The sequence below is a fragment of the Physella acuta genome, unplaced genomic scaffold (genome assembly GCF_028476545.2).
Source record: "Physella acuta isolate Inbredline_101_S28 unplaced genomic scaffold, ASM2847654v3 ptg000289l, whole genome shotgun sequence".
Taxonomy (NCBI): Eukaryota; Metazoa; Mollusca; class Gastropoda; family Physidae; genus Physella; species Physella acuta.
The window spans coordinates 51,669-73,993 of NW_026731808.1; the positions used below are offsets into that span (position 1 = coordinate 51,669).

Consider the following 22,325-nt stretch of genomic DNA (forward strand, 5'->3'; position numbering starts at 1 on the left):
ATCACCAATAAAATGATTTAAAAATCTTTATCCCACACTTACTGTATAGATCTAGATCTATAAATTATATAGATCTATAATATTAATAATATAGATCTATCTATATATCTATTAATACTATTATACTGATAAACTATATAGAAATCTAGTATAATATAGGCCTACCTAACTTAATAGATTGGTCTATGTAAAGAACTAAAATCAATTAGTATACAATGTATCGTATACAACATAATGAATATAATAATACAGTTTATACAGACCCTTCTGGTTCATATAATATTCATGGTAGATCTAGAATAAACGTAGTCTCCGCCGTCTTGTGCACTACGTGTGAAGACTAAGCAGCTACACACCCAAAAATGTTGACCTGTGTACGTGTCAGTAGCCTCGACCCTTTACGCCTACTCCTTGCTCACACGCATGATACAGCCGTACCCTTACCTTACGCCGCAGTGAGCAGTGGTGGGAAACACGCGGACACAACGGGACGAGTGTGTTGAGCACTCGTTGTGTAGAAGTACATACAACCCCGGGTTGTAATTTGTTTAGGTTGTATTTTATTCAAGCTAGCGTAAGTTAAAAAAACAAAACAAAAAAAATCCTGATATAAAATTAAAAAAATAAAAATAAATGAAAAGTCGAACCAGTCATCTCTGCACCCCCCCCGAACGAAATGGAATTTATATAGAAATTATATACTTTTAACAGTGTCCACCCCACCCCCGAAAATTTTAGTTCCACTCCCCCCCCCCGGATAATAAAAAAGTCTGGAAGAAACACTGCAGACAACTCCGTTATTCAAAGGTTATTTTAAATTAAATAGTTTGTATATAAATATATACTATATACTATGTGTAGGCCTCTTACATATTACGCCTACATAGTCACACAATTTTGATAACGATGCATTTGTGGGTTCTATGAGATTCAAAATAGCGCCTGTAATTTTTTTTCTTCATGCAAAATGCTGCAGGGCTACATGCAAGAATTAGAGTGATACTAAATGCATTCTTCCATAAACAGTGATACAGCATTCCTGGAGAGACGTGCGTATTTATTTGGTTATATCCCTTTGTCAAAGGGAAACAACTCAGTATAATAGAATTGATTGTTTTCCAAAGAAAATAGAATAATTTAGTTGGTGACGGAAAAATGAGCAACACAAATACAGGGAATTTGGCGGGTCTTACTTTTTGTGACAACATATGATAATTGTTATGGGGGGGGGGATGTGTATAATGAGTAAAAAACGTGACACTATTTATTACCGAGTCTAGATGAGCATTGTGCTAAACTTGATTTTCGCAAGAATCAAAGGGCTCAAAATAAAAGGATGCGCTGTTGTGTCCAGTGAAGAAGAATATAGGGGTCTTGTACAGATAAGCCCTGCCACTTATGCAAAAAGTACATAAAATCCTAACGTACAAGTATAATATCCTCTTTTTAATAATCTTATCTAGACAAGATCAGAAGTTAGAATATGTAAATAGTGTTTCTACCCAAAAGATGTGTTTTTTGATAATTTTTACCACTTACTTCAACAAACATTGAGTAAAACACCAAAAAAGGTAAGTAAATTAGAGGTGCCATTCATACAACAAACGTGTAAGTTACTTCTGACTACAGAATGAAGAAAACAAAAGATCACTAAAACATTTTAATAAGAAACCATAATTTAAAAAAAAAGCAATGTATTCAAATATGAAAAAAATATATAGAAAAGTGATCTCATTTTATATAATCTCATTCTATTCAAACAACAGATGAGTCTAATCACTCATAACACAGCAGTCATAAAACATGACACTCAATATGAACATCCCTAGACCAGCAGTCATAAAACATGACACTCAATATGAACACCCCTCAGCCACATTCACAAATAGCCATATCACAGATGCCCCCCCCCCCCACCTTTAAAATAAACACATTTCTAACAATCATTAACCAATTTTTTCCCCCAAATATTACCCAAAATTTCTCAGACCTTTTCCTCCTAAACACATTACACAGTACAAGTTCACAAGATGTGTCACTTGCTCATTTTCCATAAGTCATTCCCTGAACACCAAACAACAAAACTTTTGGGTCAATAATTATTAATCTCAGACCTGAAAAACCCAATGTCAATGTCACCTCACATTGAAATACTGGACAACTCAGTTTTAAACAAATAACAAAGATAAAAAAAACTGTTTTTCTCAAGTAACTATTTTGTTCGTACAATATAAAATAAGCAATAACTTTTTTCTTTAAGATAGCAGCAATAATTTTTTTTATAGCAGTTGAATTCAATTCTAGCATAAATAATGGCAGTAGACAAGTAGTCAAGAGTAGGAAAAAACAAAAATCTTATTAACAGTGAAAGCCTATCATTCTCTGAAAAAGCTAGCCAAATTTAGTTATACTCTGCACAAATACAAATAAAAGGTAAAAAAAAAAACATTCGTTATTGGAACTTTTATCACAGGCTAAATATATTATACAGAATAAACAACAACAAACTATTCAGTAATTATTTTTTTTAAATTCACAGATATTCTGTTTGAAACAGAGAAACTGTATCAACTCCACAACAGAATTAAAGCAACAGGCAAATGCATAATTAAAAAAAAAAATAAAAAAAAATCAAAGTTAAAGGAATATAAACGTGATAAATAAACAGAAAGAAGAGATAACCTATATCAAAAGCTGAAGAAAAATCTGACTCCAATTTAAAAAAAAAAAAATTAAGAGATAAATAAATAAAAATAAATTAATTGTTGCATAAATGCTGCTTTGTGCACCAGTATTGCTGTTTGTAAGTGGTCCAGTAAATCTCGCTTAAAGCCTTTCTGTTGTATAGTATAGACTTGGCATATCTTAAAAATAATAATTGGTATTAAAAAAAAAGCTGAAAGTTTACTTAAAAATTTATTTAAACCTAGCTTTTATAAAACTATAAACATAAACATCTACAAATGACAGTAGTTTAAACACTGATTTTTTTTTTAGATATTTAAAGAAACATTTTGTTGGAATAGATTATTTAAAGATATATTAAGTAGCAAGATGAGGTAAAAATTTGCAAACAATGGTGAAACAACATTTTGTCAGGCAAACAAAAGCTACAGTAAAACAGAATTCCCTACATCCGGTGGGTGACAGAGTCAATATGTAACTAACAGCAACAAATCAAACAGAAAGACCAAGGTAACTAATTAAAATTTGGAATTGTCATAAATAACTCATATAAAAAAACAAAACAATTTTGCAGATATTTTGGTTGGATCAATTGCAAGGATGTACATTGTAAAGGTCTATACAATAATTAGTATTCAGCCTAAAAAGTAAACATTGGATAATTTATTTATATAAATAAACTGGATTTTTATAACATAGACTATCTTAGAATTAAAGAAAATAAATCCAAAGTTTTCATTCAAAGAAAGGAATACTGACCACATTGAGATTACCTTAACTACACTACTACCAGTAAGGCACAGTATTCTTATAAAAACAAAGCACCAACAGAAATAAATTGGTGCTTGTTTGATTTTCATACAGCAAAAATGTAATAAAAAACTGGCTGGTGATTGGTCAGTGTAGGACAAAGGTGATAATGATCAGGCTAATCTAAACAGGTGAAATCTACTACTATCTACAACTAGAACTGGCTAATTCATATCTTATTAAATATGCAGGTTATCTATACTATTTGAGGTAAAACAATTAAAAACTTTCTTAAATCATCCTTCACAGTAGAAGACTGATAGATTTTATTTTGACAATATAATAAATATAAATATCAAATAAAATAAATGCAATAAAAATAACCCAGCCAAAAAATGTTAGTGTACTACATTTTATTCTATTAAATACTAAAAACCATTTCTCATATTAAATAATGAATTTGTATTATTAATACTTTGATACAAAGTGATGACTGTGATGTTTTTAAAATATAAGAATGGATTCTGTAAATACACATGGACGAATTCAACTTCAATCAGATGATGTACTGGACCACCCCCAAGTCTTGACACTAGATGTCAACCTGCATAGGCTGAATATAACCTTCCCTACTGCTTCTATCACACTTTCTCTTTATCTACAGAACCGGCAGCCTTTCCGTTTTCCTCTGGAGCATTCCTCCCTTCTTCTAGCAGAGCTCTGCCGGTGTCCTTGACAGCACGTTTTGCGATCGCCTTCATGCCGAGGTTGTGGACGTTGTGGCTTGTCAGGACAACATTTCCTGCAGCGTACATGGTGTTCTCTGTGAACCCAGCAGCTTCCTCACCAAATCTGTAATATGTAATAGTGGTATTTCATCACAAATATGTAATATGTAAGAGATGATTTCATCACAAATCTGTAATGTGTAATAGTGGTATTTCATCACAAATTTGTAATATGTAAGATAAGAATTTCATCACAAATCTGTAATATGTAATAGTAGCAATTCATCACAAATCTGTAATATGTAAGATTAGATTTTATCACAAATCTGTAATATGTAATAGTAGCAATTCATCACAAATCTGTAATATGTAAGATTAGATTTTATCACAAAATCTGTAATATGTATCATAGTAGCATTTCATCACAAATATGTAATATTAATTCATCACAAATCTGTAATGTTATATTAGTATTTCAGCATAAACCTGTGATATGTAAGATGAGTATTTCATCCACAAATCTGTATATGTAAAATTAGAATTTCATCCACAATTCCTAATGTAAAATGAGTATTTAAGATTATTATTTCATCATAAATCTGTAATATTGTTAAATACCCTTTTAACAATAAAAAAATAAGTAAAGATTCCTCTTTAGACCTAGCCGTCCATTGGGCAGATGAAGCAGAGTTCATGTTTTTGACCTCAGCATATGAAGGGATAATGTGGTCAGCACTATGTACAGCCGCATTGACTTTCCCTAACATGAGTTCAGGACCCAAAAGAGCTTGGTGGTCTCAGGGAGTCTACTGACTTGAACCACGATTTTGACACTTTTGGGTTTGCAGTCTAGCGCTCTACTGCTAAGCCACTCAGTTCCCACCTTTTAACAGTAAAAAAAATGAAAATCCTAAAAATTAGCTAACGAGAAGAATTATTCAAAGAAATGTTTTGGGACATCAATCTGAAATGATGTAGCAGGTGTTGCAAGTGGATTCCTAATATATAATAGACCCTATAAAATTTTACTTGTGATTGACGACTTGTGTGGTTTCGCTCACTAAACAGCGCCCCAGCGACCTCGCTGCTGTCTCAAGGCCAATGTAAACAGTGCCAAAACCTAATCAGAGATATTCAAAGTAATTACATTTTTAATAAATATTTATAAACTTTATTTATGAATCATCTAACAAACAAAATTTCAAAATCATTACTAAAAAGTGTTCAAAATGAACATTGTTTTACAAACTTCTATTCCAAAGTTTTATGGATAAAAAAATAAAAATAATTTTAAAAAAATTAGCCACACAACTATGAATGAGCTATAATTTCTAAATGGATGAGATTCCTATGGCCACAACTCTCATTTTGTGGTGGTCTTGTGTGAATAACTCAGAAGGTGGTGGTTGTAAAGACTTATCGTCTTACAATATTAATTTACAATTAATTGCTTAAGGAGGGACCAATACTTAAAAATAGCATTTTTCATGATTTTTCAATTTTTTCACTTATTTATTTTTGATTTTTTTTAAGTTACTTTAAAAACATGATAAGCAATTAAAGACTCCAACCTTTGAGACTAGTAGCTGCAACATCTGTTATGCCATCCAGCGTTGACCTACCACTCGCTTTCTCTTCAGACAAAGATTTAGGTAAACAATGTTTGCAATGTTTTTTAATGTGTGGAGCTATTTCTCTGCCCAGCTGCATAGTGACCTCCCCTAGTTTCTTCACTACACAGAAAAAAATAATAATTTTTCAACTAAAAAAGTTGGATAATTAATTTCTAAACATTCAGAATTTTAAAACAATAAGTAATTTAATTTGAAATTTTAAAAAAGTTGTGAATAGCCAAAATTAAAAAAAAAGTTGTGAATAGCCAAAATTAAAAAAAAATAATTGTGAATAGCCAAAATTTAAAAAACAACCACAGAACAATCAGTGGTTTTACTTATTATGTATGAGGAGAGATGTTTTATATATGTCACCGTCATGTGTATTTTATGTGGGTTTAGGGCAGGTGACGGCAACCTTTTGAGACATAGGAGCCAAAAGTTGCAATCGGCAAAATTTCCATATTTTTAAAGAGCCACTAAAGTGTTCATGTGCACTTCTGTAGTGGAAAGCATGGGACCATTACCACAGGGCTGGCCACAGTTCAGTTGTCAGCTGTCCACATATACGCTCTACACTCTATTCCACCTCTTCTCATTGTTTTTTTATTTTGTTAAAAGTTGTTTTTGTTTTTGTAATATAATAATTGTTTGAGTTTTGAAAAAACAATTATTAAGGAACTAGAGAGCCGCATATTGCCATCAAAAGAGCCGTATGCGGCTCGCAAGATGCAGGTTGCCGACCCCAGGGTTAGGGGATCGACCCTTCTGATGCCGAGTGTGAAATCAACACAAGCACAATTTAATGATATTCAAGTTTATCTACTATTTCCTATTTTCACATTTCAATATCCTATTCCACACACTACCGGGTTGTACTATACTATACACTTCTGCTATCCAACTGTTTGACTATAACTTTCTACTACCTAACAATCTACTCAACTGTAACTTCCTAACTAATAGTAATACACAATCTCTGTTCTACTGCTTCCTAACAATTACTATCTCCAACAGCCTTTTAACACTCAACTTTCTCCTAAACGCTCGACCAATCAACTCCACTATCTTAAACCAACTCCTGATATCTTGACGCTAGGTCAGCTGACTGTCACACATGACCGGTCAATTCATTCCACTGCAATTCTATTCATTCTGCTTGACTAATGTCTAGCTGACCTACACTATTCTGCCTATCACCTATCTTTGAATCTTATCTACCTTAGCGTCATCACACTTACCCACATAGCCAGTTACTTGCACTGCCCCATGAGTGGCCTGTCTGGCATAGACAACACCTTTCTGCAGCTTTGGGTCGACAGGATGTGGCTTGGAACACTTCTCAGTATTTTTTTGGATCTTCTCAGACCCAGCTTGAATCAGCCTCCCAGCCTTCTCTGCCCCTTTAGTCAAACCCCAGGCTATGAAGTCAGCAGCTAAAGGAAAACAAAACGGTTCAGCTTTTGGACTTTTAATTCACACATTATGTAGTTAAAGCTTTGTTTATTTAGTAAAAATAGATTTTTGAGATTATTTGAGATTTTGAACTTTTATATTTAACATTAACAATTATTCATTAGAGCTTTGGTTATAATCACATTATTTATTTTAATAGTAAAAATATTTCACATTTTTATATTTACATAATTTATATTAATTAAGTATTAGATAACAACTTGATTCTTTCAGCAACTACTGAACAAGCTTAATTACAACATCACTGCACATATATTATTTTTTTCTTATGGTTTTAAAATAATATGTTTGTCACTTATTAATTCACCTAAATTAAAGATAAAATCACTACTCCTAAGAGCTACTAACCTGCAGTAATGTGTTTAGAAATTTTACCAGCCATATTTATGGTTATAAAATAACACGTTTGATTCACTTATTAATTCACCTAAATTAAAGATACAATCACTACGTCAAAGAGCTACTAACCTGCAGTAATGTGTTTAGAAATTCTACCAGCCATGTCTTGTGGTTCCACTGCTTCCGCTGGTTGCTGGTTAAAAGAATTTTATTTTTTTAAAGTAACCTGTGATTTATGTTGATTTGTACTGCACATTTATAAAATTTAAAAATACCATAAAAAATAAGAATGATATTAAAATAAACAGACCACAACACTCAGCAATGTAACCAAATAAGGTTATCTCATTATGTGACCTACAACCTAAGTAAGAATCATTTAGTTATCCCCTAGCATTATTATGTTATTTGCAAGGGTTGATATAAAATTAAAACTGTTCAAGAACAGAACAAATAGTATTTAGTTGTGGTAACTTACTCTAGACTTCTGATTATGAGAAAAAACAATGGAGATTGTTATTTACAATTTCAATAGAAACTTTTTAAAAAATTTGGATATGCGTTTATAGAAATTCCATGACCCATGGGTGAATAAATAAAAAAATAATAATAATAAAAAACTAAACAGCTTAACAGATAACCTCCACCCACACTTCACATAATTTTGTCTTACTTGAAACAGCCAGAGATGCAAAGTTACTTAAACTATGAGGGAGTTTAACATAAGGGACAATTAACACTATCACAACTTAATAACAACAGTCTTCTATGAGGGACAGGTAAAAACAGCATCACAACTTAATAACACAGGCTTTCTTCCAATTACCTCCTCTGGTTCCTGCACAAGGGCTGTTAAGGAAGAAATGATTTGCTCTAATTCCTGTCGAATACCTGGATCTAAATCATCTGGCACAATCAAACCTACAGCAGAACCTGAAAAAAAAAAATATTTGAAGTAATGTGTTGCAAACTCATAAAAAAAAGTATATAGAAATATAATAAAAATCTACTTTAATGAATCAGGCAATTTTTCATGTTTATGAATTAATAAAGAAGTATACATTATGTGAAAATGAATAGAAGAATCCCCTTTAATTCTAACTGCATAGTACTAAGATATTTTACCAATGTATGACAATGATGTTATCAAACACACAGTTACCTGGGGCAGCAAATGTATCTGGGAACAAGTATGCTCCATAGTTTGTATGGAGAGCTGGGGATCGACCTGGTACTAGTGGATACATCCAGTCACCAACCTTTTAAAAACACAACTATACATTAGCATAGGCCATGTACTTAGGCTGTCAAAGCAACAATTTTGATAAAAACACAACTATACATTAGCATAGACCATGTGCTTAAGCTGTCAAACCAACAATTTGATAAAAACACAACTATACATTAGCATAGACCATGTGCTTAAGCTGTCAAACCAACAATTTGATAAAAACACAACTATACATTAGCATAGGCCATGTGCTTAAGCTGTCAAACCAACAATTTTGTAAAAAAAAAAAAAAACCACAAATACATTAGCATAGGCCATGCACTTAAGCTGTCCAACTAACAATTCTGATTGTGGGAGACCAGTAACAAAATATTCATACTTCATCTCAGCTTAAAGTTTTCTCAACAATGGCAAATATTGTAGGCACCAAAGAAAACAATGCTAGAATGTCAATTAAATTATATGATAATTTCATATGGAAATTAAGCATAATTAAAAAAAAAATATTCTAGAACAAAATTGTGACATTTTATTTTTGAAAAATAGTGATGATTAACACTTGTGCGGCAATAGTTATTCTGATATTTTTAATAAGATATGGAGCCTAAGCAAGTTTAAAAGCTATAATTCAACCAAATTGAATGCTACACAATCTGTATAATTATTTTAAAATCCTTATAAAAATCTTACATGTATGAACGCAGGAGCTATTTCGCCATTAGGTCCTTGAGCTTGTGGATCATCAATCTTGATGATGTGAAGTGACGTCGGGTATGACGGCGCACTGACATATCCTTCAGGGCTGATGTAAAATATCTGCACACCATCAGGAATTGTAAACAGCTCATTAGCATTAGCCAGCAGGCTGTTGCTTAACTCTCTTCTCATTAGACTTTCTCCGAGCGCTGCCAGCTCTTCATCTTCATATGACGGTGGGGAGCTAGGCTGGCTAATGGCATATTCATATGATGGTGGAGCATCAGCTTCCATCCGTTCCTAGAATTACAATTTTTTTGATGGATAACAGATTAAAGATAAATGTATGAGAATTTTAAAAATATTTTTAGTCAAGTATAGAACTATACTAAAGAAAATAATTACTTTAAAGCAAATAGAAAAATGCACATCCAATAAGAATTATTTAATGAATACAGATATTTTAAAAATAAAAAACACCTATATATTTTTTTACAGTTTTAAACTTTTTTGTCCCCACATAATCCTTCTTAAAAAAAAAAGTTAAAGCTTTTCACAGAAAGAAATTTGAAAGAGTTGAAATAAATTACTTCAATTGTATCATTTCAAAATCTGCCACCAAAACTTTGGAGCAGCTAAAGTAGTAGCTGAAGCTTGAAATATTACATACATAATTTGTATATTTTAAATTAATATATGTAGGAAACAAAATCAAGTGGCTAATATCAGGGTTTTTTGTTTTTAGTAACGGAAGAAACCTTAACCAAATGATTATGTTTAAGAAGTTACAATAAGAAAAAGTTAAAACAATGGTTAAAAATGACATGTACAAAAAAGGTCTTCTATACGTTTTTCTGATTGTAATAAATTCAGTCAAAACATAACACAAAACTCACCTGTAAATCTGATAGAGCTGGCTGTAGAGCTTGAAGCCGATATGTTATTTGTTGTTTTGTTTTGTTCATCTTCATCTGGATTTCTTTAGCTGCCTCCATTTGGTCTAGTGTAGAGTGAGTGAGCTTTTCCACATTTATCCTCAGTGCTTTGTTTAACAACTGAAGGCCTTGGTTGTAACTTTCTATGGCTAGCTGTCCGTTCCCACCTTCATCCTCACGAAGTCCAGAATCTATGAACTGATAAGCAGCATCATGAACTCTCTGTAGATCTTGAAATGAGTGTATTTCAGAATCTACTAAAGACGGTCTTGATGACTGAGGGGGAGACGTTACACGCGGTGGTGGTGGCCGAGCTGGTGGCTGCTTTTCTTGTTGAGATGCAGAAGCCATTTCGTCTTCAAGTTCCTGAAAAATATAACATTCAGACTAAGGAAAAATGTGCTTCTTGAAACACTAAGAAGACAGACAATTCACTATTGTGTAAAGTCATATTTAGCTGCTGGTATTACTGTTAAGAAAAAAAAATTAAATGAACACTAAAAAGGGTGTACACTATACAACAACTATTTTAATGAGAGGCCTAATGGCTAAACAGAAAAAATCATCATATTACATGTATTAATATTTCCTAAGTAGACCATTGTTATATTATTTTGCTTTTCTGACTGAAAATTTGTAAACTTTATTTGAAAATCTAATTTTAGTAATTTACTATTAGGCCTATGAGACGATGTCGATCTAGAATACTAAATAATTTCAGCACACAGAAAAAATATAAATGTGTTAAATATAAACTCCAAACAATAATATAGGCCTAAACAATCTCATTTTAACATTTATCTAGGCCATAGGCTTACATTTTAATTACTAGATCTAGATCTTACAACTTGGAGTACAAAGATCTAGAATAAATTAGACTAGATTAGGCCTATTTACTTACTCTTAAAATTAGACACTAAGTCAGTAAGTGTAGTCCTAAGGCCAAAATTAAAAGTTCTACATGAGAATATTGATTTATATGGTAAAACTCCATTTTAGCGTATTTTATTCCCTGCTTCACGTTCACCTCCAGTTGAGCGTATTTTATTATAAACACAACCAAAACACACGAAAACGTCAGCAAAACATTAGGCTTATTAATATATTTCTTTATGAATTTTTGTTTTCATATTTGATAATTTACTGTTGTCAAAACTTTAGAAAAATCCAAATTTGGAATATTGAATGACTATGCATGTATGTTTGTGACATATGCTGATAATTAAAGTCAATATAGGCCTACTCATGGTGAACCCTCGACCGTGTAGGGATTTTTTTCACGCTTTTCAATTCGAACTGTCCTAATGCTTTTTTATGTTTTTTTTTTACCTTTTCTAATTAAAACTCACATTCATCAAAACAAGTTAATAAAAAGTCTAGTGACAATTTAAGCACAATTTCCTTATGTTATCCATAACAATTTTAAATCGAGATAAATCATATATTCAGCAACGGAAATAGTTTTATTTTAACGAGTAGGCCTACACGATGCTCAGTTTAAATAAACCGGGAGTGATCTCCCCTAAACTTTCTCGAATATTCTTATATAAAATAACAGGTAATGGGAACTCGGGCTATAGACTTCTAGACATGATTTTTAATCCATTTTAAATACTTAAAGTTTTAAAAATAGAATAAAATCTAGTAGACAAATTAATTGCACACCAAGTGAACGCGAAATAAAAAAGCGCATAATAGTGCGCAATATTATTAGTACTTTAAAAATTTACATTAGTTTTTTGAGAAATCGGAAGTAGCGTAAATTACTACTTCCGGTCAACGGAAATTACTCAAAATTTAACAGAAGGTAGAGAATTAGATCTTTTACTTACATGTGAAATTTAATTTATCTATCTGAAATAGTACTCAAGTTATAGGCTTTTGAAAAATTCAAAGTAGAAAAAGTACCACTTCCGGTTGTCGGAAATCGCTCAAAAGTTGATACGGATCTACGATTTTGATAAAATACTTATATATGAAATTTCATCAACCTAGCTGTAACGGTACTCAAGTTATCGTGTTTACACACGGACACACACACACACAGACACACACACACACAGACACACAGACATACGGACAAGATTGCAAAATTATGTTTTTCCGTATCAGTGAGATGCAAAACGTCGAGATTTGCAAAAATCTCGATTTTTTTTTTTTGCACGATTACAAGACTTTCTCTATACTTCGTATATACGAGAAAGTAAAAAGTAGTAAATATTTCTTAATTAATTTTTTGTGACCGAACGAAAGGATATTTTTGAAAACTTTCTTTGGCAATATTGTTCTAAATTATCGCAGGAATCGATTGGTAAATGTTTCAAGTCGCTAAGTGGTCTGGTTGCCGAGGTTTTTTGGCTTTTCCGGGAAATCCAGGAAGGAATTCCGGGAATTTTTTTTGCCCACAATCATCCTCGGAACTTGCTTAACATATTTGCTTTGGAACTAGTCCTCGATATTGCTTCATTGAGGAGGAGATATGACAAAGCTGCGGACACACATCCATCCATCCATCCAGAAATGACGCATTATTAAACGCAATTGCCAGTATGGAAATTGCGCTAAAAAGTATATCTACTAATATCTAGCTCTAATCCTAGTGTTTTTCTAACATGTTTGTGTGCTTTGGTTGTGTTGATAATAAAATACGCTCAACCAGAGGTGAATGTGAAGCGGCGAATAAAATACGCTTAAATGGAGTTTTACCGATTTATATTATATTACTTTTACTGTTAGTAGATCTAGAATCTAGATTATTCTAGATTCTAGTAGTAGTAGTAGTACTAGTACTCAGTACTGTTACTCAAGTTACTGTAGTTCTGTACTCTCACGCCAGTGTAACTGCGTCACCCAGTGCCCAGTGTCAGCGTAATAAGTGTCACTCACTGACTCACAAGTCACAGTGGTGACACCACACACTCAACTGTTAACTGGACTCACTGATTTTGAAAACTTTTCACTGGCAGTGAGCAGCAGAACAGAAAATGAGTGAAAAGCCAGTGAATTCAGTGATAAAAAAGGCTGAGTTGTTAAATAATAAATTATCTAAATTCTAATGTAGTCATTTACAGATTAACGTTGGCTAAAACGTAAATAATGAATGAATACTTACGAGATGATAAAGCCCCTAGTTTACGTTGTTTACGTATCGGATGTTTATATAGTTTATAATAATGTTCTTCTTTTGTAAAGGTGTGACTCTATCTTAGTAATACACTATTTACAAAACAAAAATAGCATTAATTAAAAAGTCTAACTGTTATGCACAAATGATTTGCGATTCAATTATCCTAAACGTAAAACGCATAATCTAAAAGTTAAAAGTAGTTGAATATTCATCTTGTTTTCATAAAGGAAAAGCATCAACTTTCTTATTTATGCCAACAAAATAACAAATTTAGATCTAGGATCTAGAATCTAGATCTAGATCTAGTTACATTTAGTTTATGGAATAAAGTGCTTTTGTGTTTCTAATGTAAACATCTGGGCATATTTTTAAATTTTGGAATTTTGAAATCGAGCTTAAAAGTTTTAAAATTAAAATGTGAAAATGCACGAAAGTTATAAATTATAAGGGCTTTTAAAAGACATTTTAGCTTAGGCTTTTTAATGGTGTCACCCTCCTCAGAGGCGTATAGCGACCCTTCCCGGGGACAAACTTTCAATTTTTCGATTTGCACCCCCTCAAGTTTTCGATTTGCACCCCCCCTTCAAACTTCGATTTGCACCCCCTCAAGTTTTCGATTTGCCCCCCCACACCCCCCCCCCTCAAAATTTCGATTTGCACCCCCCCTCAAGTTTTTCTATATTTTGCTATTTTTTGCCTTGGTGTCACCCCCCCCCCCCCTAAATGGTGTCACCAGGTGCGGTCCGCACCCCGCCACTTCCTTGCTAAGCCCCTGCCTAAACCAATCAGAGTTTCTTCCAGGCATCTCTTCGGGGGGGCGAAGCCCCCCCGAAAATTTTTTACCGCCCCCCCGAACGAAATGAAATTTATATAATTTATATAGAAAATATATACTTTTAACAGTGTCCGCCCCCCCGAAGAAACTTTACCGCCCCCCCGAAGATTTCAAGTGCCCCCCCGGAGAAAAAAGTCTGGAAGAAACACTGAAACCAATGGGGTAGGATGGGGGGGGGGGGGGTTGCAACCCCTCATGTAAAAAAAAATAATTATTATATTGTCATAATACCACAAAAAAATAACTACACAATACAAATAAAAAAAAAACAATGAACGCAATACAATCTGTTTCGTAATCCTTGTAAAAAATATTTGACATAAAGATTCCTGAAATATTAATTACGACAAGCGACTTTTTTGTTTTGTCGGCCTACATTGTGTGCTTTTTCTTATGACTCCAGAGTACTACTTTCAATTTATTTTTCATCATAGCGAAGCAATGACATACAGCTAGTATATATGGGGTCGTCCATAAATGACGTCACACTCGTAGGGGGGAGGGGGACCGTAATTTTGTGACGGTGTGTGATGAGGGGGAGGGGGGGGTCAGATGGTGCGACGTCACACTTTTGCGTTATAAAAAAGAAATGTTAGAAAACGAATTTTAGAATTTTTTATTTCGCGTTTTAGATAACTGTTTTAATAAATTGTAATAGGAATTGATTAAAATACTCTATTTTGACTGAGTTCAGACAAGATTTTAGAAAAAATATCGGTGTTTAAAAAAAAAAATTCAACTGCAATTTTGAGGGGGGGTTGTAGGCTGAGGTGTGACGTCATTTTTTTTTGGGGGGGGGGGGTCTGGCTTTTTGTGACTACGTGTGACGGAGGGGAGGGGGGAGGTAAAAATCGTCAAAAAATAGCGTGACGTCATTTATGGACGACCCCCATGAGACGATCCTGGCTACGCCACTGCCTAGGCCCAGATTTATGAATAGACTATTTAATTTTATACTACTTAAAACTAAATTTTTTGGTTGAAAGATTTAGTAATAATTTAGTAATCTAGTAATCATTCTTTTGACCCCCCCCTCCCACTCAACCGTTCAATTAAATTAAATGCCCACACGCAGAGGTTGGGGAAGGGGAGGGGGACGGGAGACAAATGTCTGAAACCGTTACCTTAATAAGAGAAACCGTAATAGCTATAAGGGATACAATTTTTTTATAGCATCTTCCTTAGGGGGTCATCCATAAATGATGTTATGTTTTTTGGACGTTTTTTTTTTTACATGTAGACCAATACATGTAAAGAAAAGAAAAAAAAAACAATAAAAAAAAGTAGTCCAAGAAAAAAAAAGTTTTTTTCTAAATTAACTTGTTGCGATTTTTTTCTAGGCATGTATAGTATTAGACAATTGTTAAGCTACTATGTTTCGTACTCATCATGTTCTTCTGTTCTCTGATATTGGTCTTTCATTCCCATGACACAGGCAGTCTTTTGTTGAGGACCTAACATATTTTTTTGCGTACATTTTCTATACACATTTTTTGTGTGTACAGATATTGAAGAAACATGATTTCATTGTTTCCACACATAAATGTCGGAGATAAATGAACGTCTATAAAAACAAAACGATTATGTAACAACATGTATTCTTTGTTGTTGTGGGTTAGTTTTCACACAGGAATACAAGCAATAGTGGCAACTTCAAATGATGACTTTATTTACACTATATACAGTGAGAATGATAAATCCATAGTTATTCATGGTAAATCCATATTAGAAGATACTCAACAAGTACAGTCACAGTCACGACTCCAAGTCATGGAGACATCTTACATTCACTGCCACAGTTCAAGTCCCAAGTCCTAGCACACAACACCCGTTCACCTTTTGCTCTCCCTTTTATACGGTCCATTCTCTCCCCTTACGTACATGAGCGATCTCACCCAAAAACATGAAAAAACACATGACGATCGCTCAGACAGTCCTTCCGCTAGCCAGGTACTCTTCATTCATGCAAAACACAATATAATAAAGATACATAATAATACAGTCTGTGACACGCCCCCCCTTCGAATAAAATTTTGTGTAACAAAATTTATAAATACAATATTAGTAGGGCAGGATCATGTGCCAGACAACAAAAAATTGTGTACAATTCAAAGTAGAGTAAAATATATTCATTTTAGACTAAGCACTTGTAGTCATAAATTTATAGTGCATACAAATACAACAGTATGTAGTGACTATATCAGTGATAATTAAAATATGTCAGTGTTTTGAACAAAAACTTTAAATGTACAAGCATTATATGTAATATTTAATGCATCAATATACATTCACATAGGAGAAAAAAAAAACATTTCAATTACCCAGTAACTGTAGTATAAACAAGACAAATGAGTGTAATAAATTACCAAACCAGTCTGGTACATGACTTAATTACCAAAACATAATACATAGTTGAAATTATCAAAGACTTAATTCAACTCATAATTTAAATAACTATATCCTATGTGGTAAAAAAAAACTTCCTTATCATCAAGGTATGTTATTACCACGCATGAGTAATATACTTTGTTGTCTCCCCTATTTGACCCATTTCAGTCATATCTAGGTCACAACACAACCACATTCCTGCCTTTCACAGGTATGACTAATACACAATTCATCATTGAGACTTCCGTCTTATTGTTATGCGGAATAAATAGTCTCTAACTTTTACTTTATACATTATTCCCTGTTAATTAATAGTATAGAATAGGTTTAACATAATACAGTTTATATTCTTTAGATATAGTACACAATTTATGTTTACTCAAACACATTATTTGATATTTATATATTACAGTTACAGACTGTATAATATTAATAAACTGTCAATTGATAATTTAATCTTAGCATCCTCTATAGCATGAGTAATCGTTCTCGTGCAGTTGACGATGACCTGTATGCCATTTCTCCCTCAAATTGTAGCTTTTAGCTGTGCTACCATAATCATTTCCTAGATTTCGTGTAACTTGTGTTACTTCATTAGTTTTAATATTCTCCTCTGGTTTCTGAACAACGTCAGTAGTTATCTTGCTTTGTGTACGTTCGTTTGGTTCATCAACCAACTCAATATAAATATTATGGCATTGCTTTGGCCTCTCATAATATGTGTTGCGTCGGTAACTTCCATTAGTATACCTATTCACACTTTTGTTATTCTGATTTGAACTTGATACATTATTCCTTAAATTACTGTATTTCTCACATGACTTTCTGTGTACATAATTGTTTCTTCTCTGATTTGCCAACCTATGCCAACATTGATTTTGGTAATGACCTGTTTTTCCGCAGTAAAAACATCTAGATTTTGGCTTCTTATAAACATGGTGACTGTATTCATAGTTTGCTAAATTTCTTTTTCTTTCATTCTGTGCATTAATGACATTAATGACATTCTTATTAACATGTTGACTGTATTCATAGTTTGCTAAATTTCTTTTACTTTCATTCTGTGCATTAATGACATTGTAGTTTCTAGTTACTGTTTCATCTTTCTTAACTTCCTTGTGCTTCTTTATTGATTCTAGTTCACACATAAATTTATGTGTTAATTTCTCCATTTCTTTGTTAAATTTATTCTTGAGTTCTAGTATATCTTCTTTATAGTTTGACTCCAGATTTCTAAGTAACTTCTCAATAGGTACGTTCTCATCATTGTGGCTTATTAAGTTCACTGATTCATTAATCATCATTAGTTTATCATGATTCCTGCCATTCTCCGATGGACTTATTAAATCATCACTGCCATTCACTGATGGGCTTATTAAATCATTTTGACTACCATTCACTGATGGACTTGTTTCTTGTTGACTGCCATTCTCTGATAGACTTACGATACAACTTTCAATAATATTCTCGTGTACCTGCGTTTGAGTCAACAAAGAGTCAATCTTAAGACATTCTAATGTATCTGTCACCTTTAAATCATTATTAAGTTCAACCTCTGTTTTATCCTTGGGTTTCAATTCTTCCTGGACTATGTTACTCTGTTCTTCATTCCAAAGGTTGCCAATATTTACTTCTTCAAGTTCTGCTTTAAATTCTGTCTGTTCACTTCTAATTTTGGTTCATTTGTGTCTGTTATAGCTTTCATTTCTAATAGTTCTTGTTCATATGCTAGTTCATGTAGGCCTACTTGTTTTTCCATAGTTTCAGCCCTATTATCTGCTCTCTGTTTTCTGTTTCTTTTTTTTTTCTTTCCTTTTGGTTGTACAGTCTCCTCTGCTTTATCTACTTCTGAAATGTCTTCTTCTTTTTGCATGTCTCTTGATCTATTACACACTATTTCTATCTCATCATCTAATTCTCTAATTGCTTTTCCATGAGCTAGTCGGGGTCGTGCTGTTTCTTCGTCCCATGCTTCTAATGCTTTTTCTATGTCTCTGTCAAATCGAGTGTTTGCCCAGGCTATCTGCTTCTTCATCTTCTTAATGCCTTGCGCCCTCGCTAGTGCTAGATATTCTTCAAAACATAACATTTTGATATATTTTCTATTTATGACATAAAGTATAAATTCATTAGTTAACAATAGGTAAGTGTTAATTAATTTACCAATACCCTTTCTTGTATTCTGGCTTTGTTCAGTTGATTACAGACATCTGGTAATCCAAGAAAAGTTCATAGTACATATATACGTCCAAAAATAGTTCGCTTTGTAGATTCCAAAAAGTTGAAAAAAATTCAAAATAGTTCTAGTAGCCTGTTACAGAGTAGAAATTTGTCCAGTTTTAGATAAGACATCTTTAGGAACAGTTTACAATTAATAAACTAGATCTGCTCATCCACAGTAGAAGAACTTGAACAGCTAATCCATATAGAAAAAACTTGAACAGCTAAATCCAAATAGAAAAAAAAAACACACATTTGTAGGTGTAACAGTAATCTGTTACAGACGATAATAATCCGACATTGGTAAGACAATGTAGAAAATAATGTGATAATAATTATCACGTTGATTACTTGACTTGACTGTAGATAACTATTAATACTTTCATGTACTTGCTTGATATACCAGCGTTGTTCACTGGCAAACAGTGGAAGACCACTTCAAAAACGTTGAAAACTGCTTACAATAATAATATGACAATTCTTTGATCACTTGTTGTAACACTGTAACTTCGTTGAAGATTTCTGACTTCAATCTAATCCATCAATGTAACAACATCAGTGTAACAACTTGAGTATACGTCCACTTCAGCCAACAAAGTAACAAATGTTGACCATCTCTGACAATAATGTATCAGCTTCTTCAATCACCTGACTCCAATGTATCAACACGTCTGATAATAATGTAGAAACACTTCTTCGATTGCTTCTGACAATATAGCAACTGGTGTTGCCCCCACTTCTGACACCATATGTAACAACATGTATTCTTTGTTGTTGTGGGTTAGTTTTCACACAGGAATACAAGCAATAGTGGCAACTTCAAATGATGACTTTATTTACACTATATACAGTGAGAATGATAAATCCATAGTTATTCATGGTAAATCCATATTAGAAGATACTCAACAAGTACAGTCACAGTCACGACTCCAAGTCATGGAGACATCTTACATTCACTGCCACAGTTCAAGTCCCAAGTCCTAGCACACAACACCCGTTCACCTTTTGCTCTCCCTTTTATACGGTCCATTCTCTCCCCTTACGTACATGAGCGATCTCACCCAAAAACATGAAAAAACACATGACGATCGCTCAGACAGTCCTTCCGCTAGCCAGGTACTCTTCATTCATGCAAAACACAATATAATAAAGATACATAATAATACAGTCTGTGACACGCCCCCCCTTCGAATAAAATTTTGTGTAACAAAATTTATAAATACAATATTAGTAGGGCAGGATCATGTGCCAGACAACAAAAAATTGTGTACAATTCAAAGTAGAGTAAAATATATTCATTTTAGACTAAGCACTTGTAGTCATAAATTTATAGTGCATACAAATACAACAGTATGTAGTGACTATATCAGTGATAATTAAAATATGTCAGTGTTTTGAACAAAAACTTTAAATGTACAAGCATTATATGTAATATTTAATGCATCAATATACATTCACATAGGAGAAAAAAAAAACATTTCAATTACCCAGTAACTGTAGTATAAACAAGACAAATGAGTGTAATAAATTACCAAACCAGTCTGGTACATGACTTAATTACCAAAACATAATACATAGTTGAAATTATCAAAGACTTAATTCAACTCATAATTTAAATAACTATATCCTATGTGGTAAAAAAAAACTTCCTTATCATCAAGGTATGTTATTACCACGCATGAGTAATATACTTTGTTGTCTCCCCTATTTGACCCATTTCAGTCATATCTAGGTCACAACACAACCACATTCCTGCCTTTCACAGGTATGACTAATACACAATTCATCATTGAGACTTCCGTCTTATTGTTATGCGGAATAAATAGTCTCTAACTTTTACTTTATACATTATTCCCTGTTAATTAATAGTATAGAATAGGTTTAACATAATACAGTTTATATTCTTTAGATATAGTACACAATTTATGTTTACTCAAACACATTATTTGATATTTATATATTACAGTTACAGACTGTATAATATTAATAAACTGTCAATTGATAATTTAATCTTAGCATCCTCTATAGCATGAGTAATCGTTCTCGTGCAGTTGACGATGACCTGTATGCCATTTCTCCCTCAAATTGTAGCTTTTAGCTGTGCTACCATAATCATTTCCTAGATTTCGTGTAACTTGTGTTACTTCATTAGTTTTAATATTCTCCTCTGGTTTCTGAACAACGTCAGTAGTTATCTTGCTTTGTGTACGTTCGTTTGGTTCATCAACCAACTCAATATAAATATTATGGCATTGCTTTGGCCTCTCATAATATGTGTTGCGTCGGTAACTTCCATTAGTATACCTATTCACACTTTTGTTATTCTGATTTGAACTTGATACATTATTCCTTAAATTACTGTATTTCTCACATGACTTTCTGTGTACATAATTGTTTCTTCTCTGATTTGCCAACCTATGCCAACATTGATTTTGGTAATGACCTGTTTTTCCGCAGTAAAAACATCTAGATTTTGGCTTCTTATAAACATGGTGACTGTATTCATAGTTTGCTAAATTTCTTTTTCTTTCATTCTGTGCATTAATGACATTAATGACATTCTTATTAACATGTTGACTGTATTCATAGTTTGCTAAATTTCTTTTACTTTCATTCTGTGCATTAATGACATTGTAGTTTCTAGTTACTGTTTCATCTTTCTTAACTTCCTTGTGCTTCTTTATTGATTCTAGTTCACACATAAATTTATGTGTTAATTTCTCCATTTCTTTGTTAAATTTATTCTTGAGTTCTAGTATATCTTCTTTATAGTTTGACTCCAGATTTCTAAGTAACTCCTCAATAGGTACGTTCTCATCATTGTGGCTTATTAAGTTCACTGATTCATTAATCATCATTAGTTTATCATGATTCCTGCCATTCTCCGATGGACTTATTAAATCATCACTGCCATTCACTGATGGGCTTATTAAATCATTTTGACTACCATTCACTGATGGACTTGTTTCTTGTTGACTGCCATTCTCTGATAGACTTACGATACAACTTTCAATAATATTCTCGTGTACCTGCGTTTGAGTCAACAAAGAGTCAATCTTAAGACATTCTAATGTATCTGTCACCTTTAAATCATTATTAAGTTCAACCTCTGTTTTATCCTTGGGTTTCAATTCTTCCTGGACTATGTTACTCTGTTCTTCATTCCAAAGGTTGCCAATATTTACTTCTTCAAGTTCTGCTTTAAATTCTGTCTGTTCACTTCTAATTTTGGTTCATTTGTGTCTGTTATAGCTTTCATTTCTAATAGTTCTTGTTCATATGCTAGTTCATGTAGGCCTACT

The 22,325-nt window shown here is 32.9% G+C and overlaps 1 protein-coding gene across 1 annotated transcript; it reads right to left on the reverse strand.

Moving 5' to 3' along the window:
- Positions 1–3,448: 3,448 nt before the first annotated feature.
- On the reverse strand, positions 3,449–13,633 carry LOC131939688 (spartin-like). The gene is made up of 10 exons (XM_059298151.1): positions 13,566–13,633; positions 10,415–10,819; positions 9,513–9,818; positions 8,754–8,850; positions 8,418–8,524; positions 7,721–7,784; positions 7,018–7,212; positions 5,735–5,896; positions 5,193–5,283; positions 3,449–4,287 (listed from the first exon to the last, which is right to left on the reverse strand). Exons 2-10 carry the CDS (start codon positions 10,802–10,804, stop codon positions 4,077–4,079), a joined length of 1,623 nt encoding a protein of 540 aa, XP_059154134.1. The 5' UTR covers positions 10,805–10,819; positions 13,566–13,633; the 3' UTR covers positions 3,449–4,076.
- Positions 13,634–22,325: the final 8,692 nt, after the last annotated feature.

What these genes read in the sequence shown, in the direction of transcription:
- LOC131939688 (XM_059298151.1), bottom strand. Translation starts at nt 10,804, where the DNA reads ATGGCTTCTGCATCTCAACAAGAAAAGCAGCCACCAGCTCGGCCACCA. An exon ending in TAGCTCCTGCGTTCATACAT is followed by an intron (nt 8,851 to 9,512) that starts GTAAGATTTTTA and finishes TGTTTTTAAAAG; the next exon opens with GTTGGTGACTGGATGTATCC. An exon ending in ACACAAGTCGTCAATCACAA is followed by an intron (nt 4,288 to 5,192) that starts GTAAAATTTTAT and finishes TACATATTACAG; the next exon opens with ATTTGGTGAGGAAGCTGCTG.